General features: G+C 43.4%; 2 protein-coding genes across 2 annotated transcripts in view; both read right to left on the bottom strand.

The window, feature by feature from the left end:
• Window positions 1-1,352, bottom strand: part of rabggtb (Rab geranylgeranyltransferase subunit beta) — a 33,469-nt gene extending 32,117 nt beyond the window's left edge. The window contains exons 1-3 of the mRNA XM_084328084.1: window positions 1,297-1,352; window positions 840-947; window positions 447-644 (exon numbers count right to left, since the gene is read on the bottom strand). Of these exons, the coding sequence (XP_084184210.1) occupies window positions 447-644; window positions 840-947; window positions 1,297-1,299 (309 nt within the window). The 5' untranslated portion in view covers window positions 1,300-1,352. The remainder of the gene's footprint in view (window positions 1-446; window positions 645-839; window positions 948-1,296) is intronic.
• Window positions 1,353-2,266: 914 nt separating this feature from the next.
• The window catches only part of acadm (acyl-CoA dehydrogenase medium chain), a 28,323-nt gene continuing 11,146 nt past the window's right edge, over window positions 2,267-19,443 (bottom strand). The window contains exons 5-12 of the mRNA XM_084328005.1: window positions 16,179-16,279; window positions 13,363-13,443; window positions 13,121-13,251; window positions 10,021-10,129; window positions 5,599-5,739; window positions 5,409-5,504; window positions 3,191-3,439; window positions 2,267-2,663 (exon numbers count right to left, since the gene is read on the bottom strand). Coding sequence (XP_084184131.1) covers window positions 2,592-2,663; window positions 3,191-3,439; window positions 5,409-5,504; window positions 5,599-5,739; window positions 10,021-10,129; window positions 13,121-13,251; window positions 13,363-13,443; window positions 16,179-16,279 — 980 coding nt within the window. The 3' untranslated portion in view covers window positions 2,267-2,591. The remainder of the gene's footprint in view (window positions 2,664-3,190; window positions 3,440-5,408; window positions 5,505-5,598; window positions 5,740-10,020; window positions 10,130-13,120; window positions 13,252-13,362; window positions 13,444-16,178; window positions 16,280-19,443) is intronic.

Genomic DNA, 19,443 nt, shown 5'->3' with positions numbered 1-19,443 from the left:
AACAGAACTATTTTATTCTCTCTCTCTCTCTCTCTAGAGGGGTAAAGCTGCACTTTGCTACGATGCCTCTAGCTCATTGAATGAACTCCAACAGTCATTAAAGCTTGATATTCTCCCCTCTGTTGCAGTTTAAGACCTTGATGTCCAACCTTTGTTAATCAAGTTATACGTGTTTTAATTTATTTGTTATCCTTGCTTTTTCCCTCGCCTTGTTTTATTTTTATTTGATGTATTTCTGTATGTACACTCGACGTGACTGTAAATGAGGGGGAAACCTCTGTTGCCTTTCAAGTTTAAAATAAATAAAGGTTTGAAATTAAATGAAAACAAGTGTATTAGACTGGAATGGATGACAACGCAGATTAAATTGTTTGTTGAATGAGCATCATCCTGACCGTCGTTTTGAGTCAACAGGTAAAATAAGAAACCATAGCTGCTGCCATCACCTGCACTGCACTGAGGGTGTAGAGCAGATGAGGATCGTGTCCGATGCTGGCGCTGATGCCTCCACACTCGTGCTGACAGGCCTTGATGAAGTCTGTTATCTCCTCACGGTTCATCCTGGGTAGCTGGCTCATCAAGTCCATCACCGTCAGGCCCCAGTAGACCCCACTCATCCTCAGGTACTCCGACAGCGTGTACTCCTGTGGGAGGAGAGGACCGGTGTTTGATTGATTGAAAACTTTATTAACAGATTGCAGAATAGGTACAGTACAGTACAGCTCAATACATAAAAGTGTTAAGGGGATGAAGACCAGAGAAAGACGTGTGTTCTCTTGACATCCCAGACAAAAAAAAACCTTCTGGGCTTATGATGATGCCGTTACATGTTTACTTACATAGTCGTCCTTTTTGGTGCCATATGCAGCTATATAGTCTGCATGCTTGTCCAAGAGGAGAGTGCTTGGAGCGTCAGATTTGATGACAACATCTTTCACTTGGGTACCCTAAAATGTACAACATGGTTAGCTAAGATATGAATGACATTACATTGGTGTGATAGGATAGGACATTATGAAAATGGATACACTGACGCCGTTTAAGAGCTATCTAACGTTAGTTGTGTAAGAAGTTAAAACACATCAGCTAATTGATTCTCAATGTTGTAAACGAGCTAAGAGCTAACGCTAGCTATTTCTTAGCCACCTCGCTGTTTTTTCCAGATTAGCAGTGAATATATGGCACATGTTAGATCACTTGTAGGTGGGCGATAAAGTCAACAAGGTCTGCGATATAGCGGGTAAACCTAGACATAAACATACGGTGTATTACACAGCAATAAAGTGTGTTAGCTACCATTCTGGAATTCCTCGAATGAGCCAACGTCGCACAGTTTTGACGTCATTGGCGTGGGGTTCTTTCTGGGCGATTTTTTTTAGAGGCGGTTGGCGTCCCAAAAGGTTGCATTACCGCCGACTACTGGATTAAAATAGGATTACAATATTCTATTTTGGGGCGCATGTCTGATGTCAGATTTTCAAGGTTTCAGCTTTCTCAAATGATAGACGTCTTTGGTCAAAGTTGTACACACGTAACTGTAAACGTATTAACGTGAGCCATTCAGATTAATAAACTAAATGTAATATCTTCTAAATATCGTCTCTAAATCCTACAGGCATATTTAAAAGGGTTAAACATCGGTGAAGCTATTCAGTCTCGGGGTACATAGATATATTTCCCCCAAACGTAATGCTCTTTGAACAGTTGGGTACAGTAACTATTTGCCCATGTAATCATAGGCCAGTCAGTATCTTTTATTTGTTTATTTCTCATAAAATATTTTTATTTTATTTGAATTATCCTGCCTGCACCCCTCCTCTCCCTCTCCCGTTGATACTTTGACACCTCAATTTCTCAACAGGGAAAAATAAAGATCCATCTCATCATCTTATCATCGTGTACAGGGAAGACATTTCAACCATCTTAAAAAACTACCAGGTCACCGCATTCGCTCAACTAGGCAGGCTACCATTATAAGACCACACAACTTAGTTACACGTTATGTTAGCCATGTACTAATTATAAATTTATGTTAGGTATGTATTAATTATCAATTTGATAGTACAGCAAAAAATATATAAAACAATTCCCAGGTAGGTTTTTAGATAACAGGTATTAAGGGTATATCCTGTATAAGACAATTAACTAAAATGTGATTTCATTGGATGTGCACTGTCAACTAATGCTTGTATATCTTATCGTGTGTTGTCATGTTTGTTTATGTGTTTGTTTAAAAAATAATAAAAAAATAAAATACATAAAACAATTCCCACTTTGTATAAATAGTTTATTAGATTTAATAAGTAGAGACAGAAAATGTTCACATAGGCGTTGCTGTTCTATTTTACATTTATTTGATCAGTTAACAATCCTCACACCAGGACATCACCTCCTCCATCAACTGAAGGAACAAAAAGATAAAATAATATGAAGGACGTTAAGGCAACCGATTTGTATTGAATCCTGAGCTGCATTGATCAGTTATATTTCCATTCATGTAAAAAATAAAGATATGACAACAGGAAGGACATTTCAATAAGGACAGGTTCGTTCAGGGGTTCATTTCAATAAGGACAGGTTTGTTCAGGGGTTCATTTCTTGAATCTTCCAAAGTGCTCACGAGCGATGATCAGTCTCTGGATCTGGGCGGTACCCTCGTAGATCTACAAAGCAGAAAATGTAAATAGTATGTAATTCATTGATTTTCCAAACATGGTTCATGTAAGACAGGGTATCTGCAGGTTTCAATAAGTTACATTTAAGACTTAAGACCTTTTTAATACCACTTAAGAGCTCAATTTTATAGCAATTTCATACTAGCGAAAAAACACATAGCGACACTGAACTGTCGGTGGCCATTTAAATTCTTGCTCGTTCCATACAAGCTCTCGTCACCAAGCTCCCGGTAGCCCCGCAAAAAATAACTGCTTGAATACAAAAACATTTCATATATTTAATATTATTTCATCTCCCGACAGCCAGGCTGCCCCATAAAAAATTTAATACCTGTGCAAATGAAATTTAAGACTTTAATACCTTTTAAGGCCTTAAATTGATAATTATGAATGTAATACTTTTTTTAATACCACGTAGATAGTGATACCCTGGTAATTCATTGATTTTCCAAACATCTTTCATATAATATCAATAACACAGGGGGGGGGGGGGGGGGGGACACACCACCACCAACCTGGTAGATCTTGGCGTCTCTCATCAGCTTCTCCACTGGGTATTCGCTGTTGAAGCCGTTACCTCCGAACACCTGCACTGCATCGCTGGCGACCTGGTTGGCGATGTCTCCGGCGTAGGCCTTGGCGATGGAGGCGTAGTATGTGTTCCTGTTGCCCACGTCCACCTCCCAGGCGGAGCGCTGGTAGCCCATCCTGGCCAGCTCCACCTTCATGGCCATCTCAGCCAGCAGGAAGGACACCGCCTGGTGCTATAGGGAGAGAGACAATGAGGACCTGGTGAAACCTCCAGTCTCTGGAAAGTACATCATTTAACCAAGTGTTCATCAGCTAAAGCATACTTTACCCTGCCCATACCAGTGACAGAAGGAAGGTATTGACAGAGCAGGTGAGGAGAGGGGGTGATTTAGCATCAAACCTGGGGGGGGCGGGGGCATACTGTGTGTGAAGCAGTGTGTGAATATGTGTGTGTGTGTGTACTGGCAGCCTAGGAGCAGGACATGAGTGAGTGAGTGAGAGAGAGGGACAGAGTAGGTGTATAAGTAGGTATATATCTTATCTTTCACAGTTTAGAGAGAGGGGCAGAGCAGGTGTATAAGTAGGTATACATCTCATCTTTTCTTTCAGTGTAGAGAGAGAGGGACAGAGCAAGTGTATATCTTATATTTTCTTTCACAGTGTAACAGTACTTGGTTTTTCTTTTAGGATTGTATCCATTTATTTTTATTCCATTTATTTCATGGTGTTATGGTAGATTCTCATCCAATTGCCCTTGTGAATACTTTACAATACTGCTACCAGGGCTCGAAATTAACATTTTTACTTGGTAGCACTGGTGCTCCCAACTTGAAAATTTAGGAGCACCCACCAAAATGTAAGGAGCACCAACAATATATACCGGTATGTAATATATTTTTTGTATTGATAAAAAAAAACTACAATATAAGTTATGCCGTTAGAAAATCAGGATTTCTGTGATCGACACCTGCTGTCTTTTCAGGTGAGGCGGCCGCGTGCAATTATCCTGAATATCAAGTCTGGTTCGAATTAGCAGTACTGTAATGCAGTAAAACAGTGAAAGTAGCCTTAAACTATAGTATAGTGTAGACCTAGTTAGGGGTGGGAATCACCAGTTTCATCACGATACGATACAATATCGATTCTTTGGACAACGATACGATATTTGCCGATATCACAAAGTCTGCCACGATACGATACGATACAATTCAGGTGCCTGCGATCGATATGAGACGATATTATATGACCATTTAACACAATCAGTAACATTTAGATCAACTCAAAAAAGGCAACGGAAATATAATGACATTTTTATTTTTGAGCTCTTCCAGACATTTAAATGAAAAACAATCTATTGTTTTTAATACAAATAGACCTCCTGTTCACTGTAAAGTGCCACATTTTGATATATTGAGCTTTAAACTTTAAGTAAATGTTTTTGGAACTCACAACACGCAACCTAAAACCCCCTTCCTCTCCCAAACCGCTCCTGCAATTGTTTTATGTTGCATGATGATCATGAATAAATTTATTATGTATTGTATTTTTTATGTTTAAATATCAACATTATCTGTCCATCCTCAGTACATTTACTATAAATATACTATACTTCATCTGGTCTTTCCAAACGCACACGCACACACACAGGGAGAATGCCTGGAAGGGGCCCCCCTTCCCCAGTCCCCTCTGCTGTTCTCTCTGTCTATCGCTCTGATCAGGATTAGCTTGTTAGCTTACACTAACGTAACGTTAATTTCGGTCTTTAACGCAACGTGGGCATAAAGGAACGGCGAGGATTGCAAAGCATGTTAGATGCATTTGACCTGTTGCAGAATAAAACAGCAGGGACTTGTTTTGAGTCACAAAATACTAGGCACACTAGCCTTGCTCTGTTGCAATGTCCGCGTTCCAGACGCTACTGCTGTGCTGTGAGCCGAGCGGATACGACTCTCCACGGGATTTTCAAAATAAGAGCATCGCAATATGGTCGCACCAGAACAATTATTTGCACTCGCACGAATGCTCCCAATTATATTTTGATGTCGCACAGATACAATTTCGGTCGCATATGCAACCAATTCGGTCGCAATTTCGAGCCCTGCTGCTACAATGTACAATCATTACATAAACTAAATATTTGTCGACAACGATGCCTCACCTTTTATATTGTAATAGGCCCAACTTCTGAGTAAGGTCACCTACCTCAGCGATGAGTTTGCCGAACGTTCTCCTCTCCATGGCGTAACGGGTGGCTTCATCGAGAGCCCTCTGCGCCAGGCCTGTCGCTCCAGCCGCCACCTGCGTGACGGGAATCAACACTTTCACCACCAACACCTCTGAACACTCCATCACATAATCTACAGGAATATTGATTTCTGAAGGGCTTACATACAGGCGGCCTGGTCTTGTCGAAGGCTCCCATGGCAATCTTGAAGCCGGCGCCTTCTCCGATCAGAACGTTCTCCTTGGGAATCCTCACGTCCTCGAAGGTGATGCCCCGGGTGTCTGAGCACCTCTGGCCCATGTTCAGCTCCTGCAACATGGACAGATACAAGGACATGTTATCTAATGCTGTTAGAGTAGACACAGAAGAGTGGTTTCTCCCAAAGGACATGTTATCTAATGCTGTTATAAGACACAGAAGAGTGGTTTCTCCCAAAGGACATGTTATCTAATGCCGTTATAGACACAGAAGAGTGATTTCTCCCAAAGGACATGTTATCTAATGCCGTTATGGACACAGAAGAGTGGTTTCTCCCAAAGGACATATTATCTAATGCGGTTATAAGATACAGAAGAGTGGTTTCTCCCAAAGGACATGTTATCTAATGCCGTTATGGACACAGAAGAGTGGTTTCTCCCAAAGGACATATTATCTAATGCGGTTATAAGATACAGAAGAGTGGTTTCTCCCAAAGGACATGTTATCTAATGCCGTTATGGACACAGAAGAGTGGTTTCTCCCAAAGGACATGTTATCTAATGTGGTTATAAGACACAGAAGAGTTGTGTCTCCCAAAGGACATGTTATCTAATGCCGTTATAGAGACAGAAGAGTTGTGTCTAGCAAATGACATGTTATCTAATGCTGTTATAGAGACAGAAGAGTTGTGTCTCCCAAAGGACATGTTATCTAATGCTGTTATAGAGACAGAAGAGTTGCGTCTCCCAAAGGACATGTTATCTAATGCTGTTAGACACAGAAGAGTGGTTTCTCCCAAAGGACATGTTATCTAATGCCGTTATAGACACAGAAGAGTGGTTTCTCCCAAAGGACATGTTATCTAATGCTGTTACACAGAAGAGTGGTTTCTCCCAAAGGACATGTTATCTAATGCCGTTATGGACACAGAAGAGTGGTTTCTCCCAAAGGACATATTATCTAATGCGGTTATAAGATACAGAAGAGTGGTTTCTCCCAAAGGACATGTTATCTAATGCCGTTATAGACACAGAAGAGTGGTTTCTCCCAAAGGACATGTTATCTAATGTGGTTATAAGACACAGAAGAGTTGTGTCTCCCAAAGGACATGTTATCTAATGCCGTTATAGAGACAGAAGCGTTGTGTCTCCCAAAGGACATGTTATCTAATGCTGTTAGACACAGAAGAGTGGTTTCTCCCAAAGGACATGTTATCTAATGCTGTTACACAGAAGAGTGGTTTCTCCCAAAGGACATGTTATCTAATGCTGTTACGCAGAAGAGTGGTTTCTCCCAAAGGACATGTTATCTAATGCTGTTACACAGAAGAGTGGTTTCTCCCAAAGGACATGTTATCTAATGCCGTTATGGACACAGAAGAGTGGTTTCTCCCAAAGGACATATTATCTAATGCGGTTATAAGATACAGAAGAGTGGTTTCTCCCAAAGGACATATTATCTAATGCGGTTATAAGATACAGAAGAGTGGTTTCTCCCAAAGGACATGTTATCTAATGCCGTTATAGACACAGAAGAGTGGTTTCTCCCAAAGGACATGTTATCTAATGTGGTTATAAGACACAGAAGAGTTGTGTCTCCCAAAGGACATGTTATCTAATGCTGTTAGGCAGAAGAGTGGTTTCTCCCAAAGGACATGTTATCTAATGCTGTTACACAGAAGAGTGGTTTCTCCCAAAGGACATGTTATCTAATGCCGTTATGGACACAGAAGAGTGGTTTCTCCCAAAGGACATATTATCTAATGCCGTTATAGAGACAGAAGAGTTGTGTCTAGCAAATGACATGTTATCTAATGCTGTTATAGAGACAGAAGAGTTGTGTCTCCCAAAGGACATGTTATCTAATGCGGTTATAAGATACAGAAGAGTGGTTTCTCCCAAAGGACATATTATCTAATGCGGTTATAAGATACAGAAGAGTGGTTTCTCCCAAAGGACATGTTATCTAATGCCGTTATAGACACAGAAGAGTGGTTTCTCCCAAAGGACATGTTATCTAATGTGGTTATAAGACACAGAAGAGTTGTGTCTCCCAAAGGACATGTTATCTAATGCTGTTAGGCAGAAGAGTGGTTTCTCCCAAAGGACATGTTATCTAATGCTGTTACACAGAAGAGTGGTTTCTCCCAAAGGACATGTTATCTAATGCCGTTATGGACACAGAAGAGTGGTTTCTCCCAAAGGACATATTATCTAATGCCGTTATAGAGACAGAAGAGTTGTGTCTAGCAAATGACATGTTATCTAATGCTGTTATAGAGACAGAAGAGTTGTGTCTCCCAAAGGACATGTTATCTAATGCTGTTATAGAGACAGAAGAGTTGCGTCTCCCAAAGGACATGTTATCTAATGCTGTTACACAGAAGAGTAGTTTCTCCCAAAGGACATGTGCCTACAAACTAGGGCTGGGCGATTAATCGATTTTTTCGAATTCATGATTTAGGACAATTTAAAAAAAAAATGGAAATCGATTTTCAAAACATTTTTTTTTTTTTTTTTTTTTTTTTTTTTTTAAGTCACCTTTTATTTGACAAGAAGTGATGTTTGGTGAAAGTTAGATTTGCACTTTATTAATCCCAATAGGGAAATTCATTCTTGTTTGATGATCAAGAGGCACCTTTGTTTTAAGTGAAGTTTGGTGAAAAAAGCAAGTTATTGCACTATTAATCCCAATAGGAACATTCATCTTTGTTTGATCAAGAGTAACCTTATATATATTATTATTGAATTTTTTTAAAGTGAAGATTGGTGAAAGTTAGGTTTGCACTTCAATCCCAATAGGGAAATTCATCTGGATTTGATCATTTTTGTGTCAAATAAAAACAAAGCTTATTTGAATGATTTCCTTGGCGTTTCTAGTTTTTAAGAAAAAAAAATCTATTAAAATCATAAATCGGATGTGGTGTGAAAGAATCTGAGATTTTATTTTTAGGCCATATCGACCAGCCCTACTACAAACAAATCACATATTTATGGACAGTTTCAAAGTGACAATAATAACGTAAAAAAAGGACCCAAGTTTATTTACCTTTGCGATGTTTGCTAATGCAATCGTTTTTTTTAATACACTCTTTTTTTTCTATTTCTCTCCCATCCCAATTCCACTGTGCCAATTCTCCCCTCCCCCGTCTTGAACGTTGCTTGCATATGCCCCCCACTGGCCGGTTGTAGGGAGGATAGAAGCCTTGCATCACGTGTCCCCTCCGATCACGAGGAGGCAGCCTGTCACATCTTTTCACCTGCCAGCGCGGACTCTCATTGGCGAGGTGTAACGTGTGGGAGGCTCACACTACCCCCGCCATTTCCTGTCTCTGCTGTGTAGGCGTCCCCAACCGACCTGTAGGAGTCACTGTCCACAACGTCCAGATTACCACCCATCGACTTCCACCCGCTAACTCTGCCAATTGAGTTAGTATGACGGCTGGCCCAAGCCGGAGGCAACGGCGACAACCGGAGTCGAACCCGGTGTCTCTTGCGTTGGTGACGAGCGCAATGTCCGCTGCGCCACCCAGCCGCTGCTAATGCAATAGTTGACAGGAAATACATTTGGGTCTAAACTGTTCCCTAGCAACAGAATTCCAGTGAAACAGTCTACATTGCTGGTTGCAACAGATGCCAGGACCTAAACTGTTTGTGCAGGCAATTTTGGGACTACCGTGAACCTTCAATATGTATGCATTAGGTATTGCTAGAAAAGATTCATTATTTGGCAGAGGTATTCGTGTTTCAATATATTTTTCTTACAAGAATATAATATGTTGGGGCGGCTGGGTAGCGCAGCAGACTAAGCGCCTGCCTACCACCGCAGAGACACTGGTATCGAATCCAGCTGTCAGCGGTACCTCCGGCTTGGTCGGTCGCCATACTAACAATTGGCAGTGTTAGCGGGTGGGAAGCCGGTGGGGTGGGTATCCTGGTCATTGTAAACAGCGGCTCCTACAGGTCGGTCGGGGCGCCTGCTCAGCGAGGGAGGGAACTGGGGGAGGTAGTGTGAGCCTCCCACGCGTTACGCTCCCCCAGTGAGAGTCCTCGCTGCCAGGTGAAAAGAAGCGGCTGGCTGACTCCGCATGTATCAGAGGGGACATGTGATAGTATCTATCAACCCTCCCTAGACCGGCAAGTGGGGGGCAAATGCACGCAACGACCAGGAAGGGAGGGAAGATAATTGGCATAATGACTCAATTGGGATGGGAGAAAAATACAGAAAAAGGGGGAGAAAAAGTAGATAAAAAAAAGAAAAATGAATATAATATGTTAGCCATTTAATACAATAGATCATAACTTGAAAAGGTTAAATGTGGGTCCCGTGGGCATATAATACAACCACTGCAGTTTTAAAAACATACGTTTGGTCAATTCAACTAGTTCTCACCTTCCTGCCCACTAGGATTCCTGGAGTGTCGGCATCGACGATGAAGCCGGTGAAAGCCTTGCTGGTGGGGCATTTAGGGTCTGAGTCAGTGCGGGCCAGGAGGAAGTACCTGGGAAATACAATACGTTATTTACCTTTGAACACACTGGTTAGATAAGGTACGGGTTTCAACAAGTTACATTTAAGACCTTTTTAATACCACTTAGAGCAAAATCTAATACCAATTTCACAAGCATACTAGCAAAAAAATAAAAACAGCGCAATACTGAACTGGCGGCTGCACTTGCACGCCAATTTAAATTCTAGCTCAGGGGTGTCAAACTCATTTTCACAGAGGGCCACATCAGCATTATGGTTGCCCTCAAAGGGCCAAAGACCGTATAAATGTTAATGTAATGTAAAATAAATGTAGCTACACATTTACATATTGTTAAACATGGTGTTTCTGTATTTATTACTTATTCAAGTTATACATATTGGATATTAATTTGCATAAATGTAAAAAAATATATGTTAGCTTATGTTATTTTAACAAATAATTTTAGTTTATCAGAACCCCATATTACTCCACCAATCAATGATCAAACCATTCAAGTAAATAACAAAGAAGAATATCATCAAATACAAGCTATGACATTAAGTTTGTTCAAAACCTTTTTGTCACAGTCAAGAGGGGCAGAACTAACAACTGTGAGCTGCAAAGAACACGTGGGACAGATGTAGCAGATGTTACAAAAACAAATGGCTGCACACAACCTTGCAGAGGCCATACATCCAACTAATGGAAGATAGTTTAATTAACAGATTGCAGAATGGGTACAGTACAGTACAGCTCAATACACACAATTGTTAAGGGGATGCAGACCAGAGAAAGACTTTCGACTTGTTTACATCAGGGTCCCCCATTTTCAATTCGTAATGAAATTGCTATTATGTGTCTGCATGAACACACAACTGTAACTGTACTCAAAAATAACAAAATAAGGGTTGTCTCAGTTCACAACTATATTGGTAAAATTTTGGGTGGGATTTGTTTGCGTCCCTACAGCTTCTTATTCAATTGAGCGAGATGCTCGGTTATGTCACACAGCCAGTTTGCATCCGACAGTTCAGACAATATTTCTTCAACCCTTTGTTACCTATTCCGCCTGGATCTTTTTTGTATTTTGGGCTGTAAAATTGTCAAAGAATGTCTGAGGAGTAAGTGCTTTTGGCTTTTTTCCTTTGTTACCTCAGATGTTCAACATACATGTATGTGTAAGAATGTGTAATAACTAAGGCTGTCAAAGTTAAAGCTTTATTAACGCATTAACCCACAATTATTTTAACACTGCTATTTTTTAACCCAATATTAATGTAAAAAAAAAAAAAAAAAAAAAAAAACGTTTTTTTTTTTTTTTTGAGCTCTTGGGGGGCCACATCAAATGACGTGGCGGGCCGGATTTGGCCCGCGGGCCGTGAGTTTGACACCTATGTTCTAGCTCATTCCGGGGCGCCCGAGTGGCGAACCAGGTAATGCGCTGCGCCGCAACACGGCCGACCCGGGTTCGATTCCCGGACCCGCCGTTCTTTGCCAAATGTCTTCCCCTGCTGTGTCTCCCATTCCTCCTCTCTCTCTCTCTCTCTCTCTCTCTCTACCGGACTGCCCGGTAGTAAAAACCCAATAAAAATCTACAAAAACATAAGGCGGCTAGGTGGTGTAGTGGTCGAAGGCACTCGCCACCAGTGTGGAGACGCTAGGATTCGCGTGTTCGAATCCAGCTCTCCACATTGTTTTTCAGTTTGGCTGGTCGTCCGCAGTAATACACATTGGCCGTATTACGGGGAGGGAAAAACTGAAGGGTGGGGATCGAACGTTGTGAACAAGCGACTCCTACAAGTCGGTTGGTGCGCCTGCGCAGTAGAATCAGGAAGTGTCGGGGGCAGCGTGAGCCTCCCACGCGTTACTCCTCGACACTGAGAGATCGAGCTGCGCAGGTGAAAAGATGCGACTGCTGTTACCTCAAGTACCGGAGGGGACTTGTGCTATGTATGACTTAGTCCACATTGCAGCCGGCTTGTGGGAGGCAAGAAACAGCGTTCGTGACAGGGGAGGGTTGAATTGGATGATACGAAATTGGGATGGGAGAAAATATGGAAAAATGGGAGAAAAAGTGGATCAAAAAAAAAAAAATCTACAAAAACATAACTTGTCCGAAAGGACAAGTAACATAAATTCTAGCGCGTTCCATACAAGCTCTCGCCAGACGCACCAAGTAGCCCAGCAAAAAAACAACAACTTGAATACAAAGACATTTCATATATTTAATATTATTTCATCTCCCGACAGCCAGGCTGCCCTCCCCAAAATGTAATTTAAGATTTTTTTATTGAGAATTAAAGACGTTTTAATACCACGCAGATACCCTGTAGGTACTTTAGTCTGTCCTAAGCTCTTAACTAAGCTCTTTCTTTGTAGTGTACACACAGTAAGAGTAGTGACAGCTTGTGGTCTGTACACAGAGCAGTGATAGCTTGTCTGTACACAGAGCGGTGATAGCTTGTCTGTACACAGAGCAGTGATCGCTTGTCTGTACACAGAGCAGTGATAGCTTGTCTGTACACAGAGCAGTGACAGCTTGTCTGTACACAGAGCAGTGACAGCTTGTCTGTACACAGAGCAGTGACAGCTTGTCTGTACACAGAGCAGTGACAGCTTGTGGTCTGTACACAGAGCAGTGACGGCTTGTGGTTAGTACACAGAGCAGTGATGGCTTGTGGTCTGTACACAGAGCAGTGATGGCTTGTGGTCTGTACACAGAGCAGTGATGGCTTGTGGTCTGTACACAGAGCAGTGACAGCTTGTCTGTACACAGAGCAGTGACAGCTTGTCTGTACACAGAGCAGTGACAGCTTGTGGTCTGTACACAGAGCAGTGACGGCTTGTGGTTAGTACACAGAGCAGTGATGGCTTGTGGTCTGTACACAGAGCAGTGATGGCTTGTGGTCTGTACACAGAGCAGTGATGGCTTGTGGTCTGTACACAGAGCAGTGACAGCTTGTGGTTGGTACACAGAGCAGTGACAGCTTGTGGTTTGTAGCAGTACGTGAGTCTACACACCAGTTGGCTTTCCCGCCGTTTGTGATCCACATCTTCTGTCCGTTAACGACGTACTCGTCCCCCATCTTCACGGCGCGGGTCTTGAGGCCGGCCACGTCTGAGCCTGCCCCTGGTTCCGTTACAGCATATGCCTGCCATGAGACACACACAGAGTTCACACCTCGCCCATCTGATACAGGATGACTTGTTAAAAGGAATTAAGAAAAGACAAGGTGACGTTGTGCTGCTGAGTAAATACTTACACACATCAGTGGCTCCTCTGTCATTCTCCCCAAGTACTTTGCCTTCTGTGCATCGTTGGCAGCTATAATAACCGGCATTTGCTGTAAGAACAAAGATGTAAACACTTAATCAAAACAAAATATGGACCACTATAACCATGGTATGAACGTGCACATGTGGTGTTGAGGAGGCATCATCTGGAGACTAGGAACATGGATATGACTGCATATTGCAATATGGCTTCCTGGTGTGAATTAGTGCACTGCAACCTTGCCCAGGCCCGACGGGGCCCGGCCCGGCGGGTTCGGGCTGGGTAGGGCTTTTTTTTTAATAAATAATTCGGGCTCGGCCGGGCCCGGGCACCGGCGTTTTTAATTTTTTAATGCGTTTTTTTTTTTTTTTTTCATGTAACTAGGGTTATAGGATAACCTTCGTTTTAAGATTAGCGTTCTCTTTTGCGCCAGAGAAACATTTGGATGTAATTACCGCAGCGCGCAGGGAGAACTCAGGGGACAAGTTCAACTCGATTGGTTGTGTTGGAATATAGCCAGTTGGCGAACGTTTTAATTTGTTCTTGGGATGTATGTAGCCGGTTGGCGAAGTCTTGTTAACGGTGTTCAACGCGTTGCTGACGTCGTGGTGAGTGATGTTTATTATTTGCTGGGTCGACTCGCTACCTGTTTTGTTGTGCTTTTCATTACGTTGCTCTGCTCGAAATCTGATTTCTGTTTTCTGTTTGTTTGTTTGACTGAGTAGGCTATTGTGTGTCGTGTGTGTGTGTGTGTGTGTGTGTGTGTGTGTGTGTGTGTGTGTGTGTGTGTGTCAAAGAAGATTCTATAGCCTTCAATACGTTTTACGAGGCTGATGTGCGAGTCAGTCTATAAGCGAGCACTGGGAGAGACGGCATTGCGAAACAGGCTATGTAAATGCTTCTTAGTTTTGTTTATTTATTACGTTCATATAAAACAGTGTTTCGAATATTTAAAACAAATACAAAAAAAATTATATTTTAATAATAATAATAATTTTTTTCGGGTTTTCACGCGGGCTAGGGCTTAAAATATTATTTACAGACAGGCTTATTTTCGGGCAGGGCCTGAAGTTCACGGGCTCGGGCAGGGCTCGGGCTTTATTTCAAGGCCCTTGCAGACCACTAGTGTGAATGTATCGACAACTCTTCCCCTAAATATTTTATTCAAATAGGACGTACCTTAGTCAACTTGTCTGGTTAAAGAATTTAAATCCGGTGCCTGTATTGTTAGAATATATTTGATCAGGGGCGGCTAAGTGGCGCAGTGGGCAAGGCGCTCACCACTAGTGCAGGAGATGCTGGGTTCGAGCCCAGCTCTCGGCATTGCTACCAGCTTGGCTGGTCGTTCATACTAACACAATTGTTAGGGGTGGGAAAGCTGGTGGGTGGGTCCTGGTCGTTGTAAACAGCGACTCCTACAGTTCGGTCGGGGCGCCTGCTCAGCGAGGAAAGGATCTAAGGGGGGTAGTGTGATCCTTCCACACGTTACACCCTCTCAGTGAGAGTCCGCGCTGCCAGGTGAAAAGAAGCGGTTGATTGGCTACACATGTGTCGGAGGAAGCATGCGATAGCCTCCACTCTCCCAGACCGACCGTAGGGGGTAGGTGCGCAGCGACCAGGAAGGGGATTGGGAATTGGCATAACGACTAACATTGGGATGGGAGAAAAACTGAGGAAAAAGGAGGGGGGAAAAGATAAAAAAAATACATTTAAAAATAAAGAATATATTTGATCAAGGCTGTTTAAAGGCTACAACCTGCCACCCAGACTCCTGTATTCTGCATGTGTAAATCTATTCTTCAGATTCTCTCAAGAAATAGCTTGTTAAAAAGGGAGATTGCACTCATACCAAACACACACAAGGAGGGGAGGGGCTGAACGTTTACTTCTGGTTACTCCTGTTACCAGGCGTAGAAGCTGATCGAAACAGGCTATTGAGGTTTCAGGACATTCATATTACCTGCTCATTGTAATTCTTCTAAAATGAGTGAGCGTAGAGAGATATGCATCATTATGACGTATGGCTCTACTAAATCAACACCTTCCACTGACTATGTTGGCTTTGGCTTTCAGCCACATAGGATTTATCAGTTATGCCACAATCTGACCTTTAACATTGAATGATAAGACCCGGATAGGTCAGTGAGGTCAGAACTCAAAGATGGATTCTGTTTCCCACCACTGGGAAACAGATCACACTGCAAGGAATGACAGTGACTATATTCACACAGTGGCCATTTTGCTCTTATGTCATGCTCAGGTTGGGTCGCTTGGAAAGGAACCTAACCTGAACAAGGCATAAGAGCAAAATGCTGTGCGAATATAGTCAATTGTCTGTTGTGTCCTAGTGTTTCTTCCATGAGAACACTGGGTGTTTCATCCTTGTCATACCAATACCATAGTGTCTACTTACTACGAATGTCTTTATACCTGTATCACTGTACATATTAATACTACAATTCTGTACATACATCTGATTAGCACTATTACTCAGTAGTACCAATTTATATATTTTATACCCAGTTTAAATCACCTGTACATTGTATAGTACTACTGCACTTTACTGCTACATTTGCACTCTGGTTGGATGCCAAACCTCTTTCCATTGTACTGTACTTTTGCCAATATAATGCCAATACATTTTAATCGAATATCATTCTAGCCCATTTTCTAAACATCATTCTTTTGAAAAACATCAAACACTTTTTTCCTATCCTGAGACATGGCACAAATTGCAAAGAAAGTCAAATAATACAATGCATTTTTAGGATTTCAACGTAACCCTGACGAGCAACTTTAACTCACGCCAAGAGAGTTGGCCTCAATGGCTGTCTGGACTCCTGTACAGCCGTAGGCCAGCTCCTCTGTGATGAGGCAGGCGTCGAAGATGGACAGCCCCATTCCACCTGAACACAAGAGCAATAAAGGGTTACTCCCCCATTCCACCTGAACACAAGAGCAATAAAGGGTTACTCCCCCATTCCACCTGAACACAAGAGCAATAAAGGGTTACGCCCCCATTCCACCTGAACACAAGAGCAATAAAGGGTTACGCCACACAACACTCATAGGATATGTTCAGATTCAAATTCTTTATTGCCTATATTTATTGTAACATTACATTGTTTATTTTTCTATATTCAGAGTGTTGTGAAGGGCCAGATTAAACCGAATATATATATTTATTTATATATATATATATTTAATTGTATTTGTATATTCTCTAATATTCCCTGATATCCCTTGTATATTCCTTGTACAATATGCATTGAATATCCATTCTAGCCTACTGAACATCCCATAATAGTCTCCATTCTACTATTGGTCGAGACCTTGGTGCCAGGCTGCCATACCCCTCAGACCCAGTTCAAACGTACCGCTCGACATGTACGAACAAGTCCTAGTTCCGCGTAGGAATTTGGCTACCGCACCACTAATGGGACTATTTGTTCATAGTGCGTATATATACTGCGCTACTAAAGTAGGACTTTCTTTTCAGTCCAGTTTCTTACCCTCCAATAGAGTCACAGACGTAAAGCCTCCCCGCGATGCCACGTGTGGGAGTAAGGCCAAGTTCGACCTACCATCGGTATTGAGACATCGTGTATATTAATATTTGAATAGTCATATTTGGCACTATATCGTCGAGTTGGACGTAGTCTATTAAGCTAATAATAGTCTGTTAATATATAGTGCTTCGTGCGGTGAGAATACTACCGTAGTCAGTACCCCATCGTTTCGGGCAGAGAACTGGCTGCTTACCCAGGGTGGTTGACCCTATGTGAAGCTGCACCCGAGGAGCCCCAGAGCCGACGAGCGAGTGGACCTGTATACCGGATTATTCTACCGACGACAGCCCGCCTTCCCAGGCACGGATTATGCTTTGGATACTTTGATTATTCTATGGATAAAGACCCCCGACACTACCGTGTGTTGGAACCCCCCCCCCTGGAGAGGACGCAAGGTGAGGAGACGCTCTGCAAGACGAGGTCTCTCCACATCTCTCCCCCGTGGACCGGAGAGAGCCGGCCCACAAAGAGTCCACCTGCTTTCATCTGTGGTCCAAGGATCGCCGGCGCATTGAACGGCACTACAGTGGGTTCTCCTGGGATACCCTTGGCCGGACGAGGCAGCTGGATTCTACCCCCCCCCCCTCCTACTCCTGTCGGCTTACAAGCGACCGGATTAACCCCCTCTAGTGTATCCAGCCTATAATCATTAAAGTATCATTGCTGTTATTCCTTAACTATTCCAGGTCGTATATTTACCACCTGCGCCTTCAGAGATTGGACATTATCTATTGATATACCGACGAATACTCCTTGCCATAAAAGAGCATACTATTTCAATTCATAAATGTAATTAAGTGATTAAGTGCTTATTCTACACACCATCGTTGTGTAGGAAATAAAGACCTGTTTCTAATTCGTACATTTGTGTTGGATCCGTTTCATCTACGTGAGAGTGTTCATGATAATATATTTATGCCGTGTACTGGGTGGCCGAATATTAAGTACAAAGGTAGTGGTAGTAAGTATCATATCTAGTAATACAGTCAGGGAATTGTACACCCCGGTGCTCAATTGGTCCTTCGAGCCGGATGGTAATTAGTGTAATATTAATATAGTGTTATTAATATTGAAATGGCCTATGATGAACACTCCACGAAACGATCCTCCTAACCAACGCCCGCAGCGCGAACGACGGCTCCCTCAGTACTTAGAGGCTTACGCTGTCAGTCAACAACCTAGTCTTCTACTAACAGTAAACGCGGTAAAACTAGAAAGTAAAAGTATGTCTAACCCCAACGCCCAGACTACCCCGACCATAGAGGCCCCTACGGGCTCTAATGTAACTGACCAAGTTCACGGTGGGGACCAGTGGGAACCAGACATGACTTCACACCCCGCCAGTACTGAAGAAGTAGTCCCCGATGAGTCCCGGGAGGAATACAACGCTACCGAGAGAGAACTCGGCACGGAAGAAGACGGGGAGAGCACCGTGGAGATAGAGCTCCAAGGCTCCGCAAGGAGTACCCCGAGGGAAGGCTCCCCTATACAACCGCCTTCTCCCAGCGAGGCAGAGAGGACCCTACAGCAGGCCTTCCTCATCAGCCTGAACGCCGCTGCTGAACGCGACCGACTGCAGATCCAGCAGCGAAGCGAACACGAGCAGATACGTCTAGAAATAAGACGCATTCAGATGGAAGAGAATGTGGCCCGAGAACGAGCCGGTGCTCAACGGGACGCAGCGCGCAACAGACAGCAAGCGCAACTAATAGAACAGCTGATCAGACGGACAACACCCTCTCCCTCCGCCAGAGGCTCCAGGAACTCGTCTAGACACACCTCCAGGGCGGCATCCCCTAGCCGAGTAAACAACCCTGAACTTGACCAACAGACGAGGTCTATACCCCCCACAGACCACCTCCCCCCACCGGTCCAAGCGAGACCTAGCAACCGGGAAGGAGCAGCATATCCTGTGGAGAGGCTAAACCAGAGACTACAAGCACTGGATGACCTAACTGAAGACGAAGAGGAAGAGGAGGAGAACCGCGCCCGAAGACAGCACAGTACTCTACCGGACCAGGAGGTCCGGTACAGCCCAGGCTATACTCCCGCGGAGCTGCGCTACAGACCCCCGACTCTATACACGGGTGAGCACGACGCACGACCCGCACCGAGGAACAGCACCTGGACAAGCGGGCCATGGTACACTGCCGGTACCAGCCCATACCAAGGAGCGGGAGGAGACTCGCCTAGGAGGCCTCCCCCCCAACGCTCGCCGATGTATCCACAGTCAGCGTCATACATTGGCACGCCTATGGTACCCGACTTCACCCAAGAGAACCGGGCCCAGTATACAGAACTCCGCATGTGTCTGGAGACCATGTTGGTGGATGTATTGGATGAACGCCACAAATACGCCATCCTACTGCAGCACTTAAAGGTGCCCCGCGCACATAATATAGCGCTCGCCTACGCGACTTCCACCACCCCATACACAGCAGCGCTGGTAGCATTGGACCAGAGGTATGGGCGCATATGGGATTACGTGATCCAGGAGATCC

The sequence above is a fragment of the Notolepis coatsorum genome (genome assembly GCF_963971535.1).
Source record: "Notolepis coatsorum genome assembly, chromosome: 13".
Taxonomy (NCBI): Eukaryota; Metazoa; Chordata; class Actinopteri; order Aulopiformes; family Paralepididae; genus Notolepis; species Notolepis coatsorum.
The sequence above is the reverse complement of the archived record's forward strand: the minus strand, read 5'-3'. Positions and strand labels throughout refer to the sequence as shown.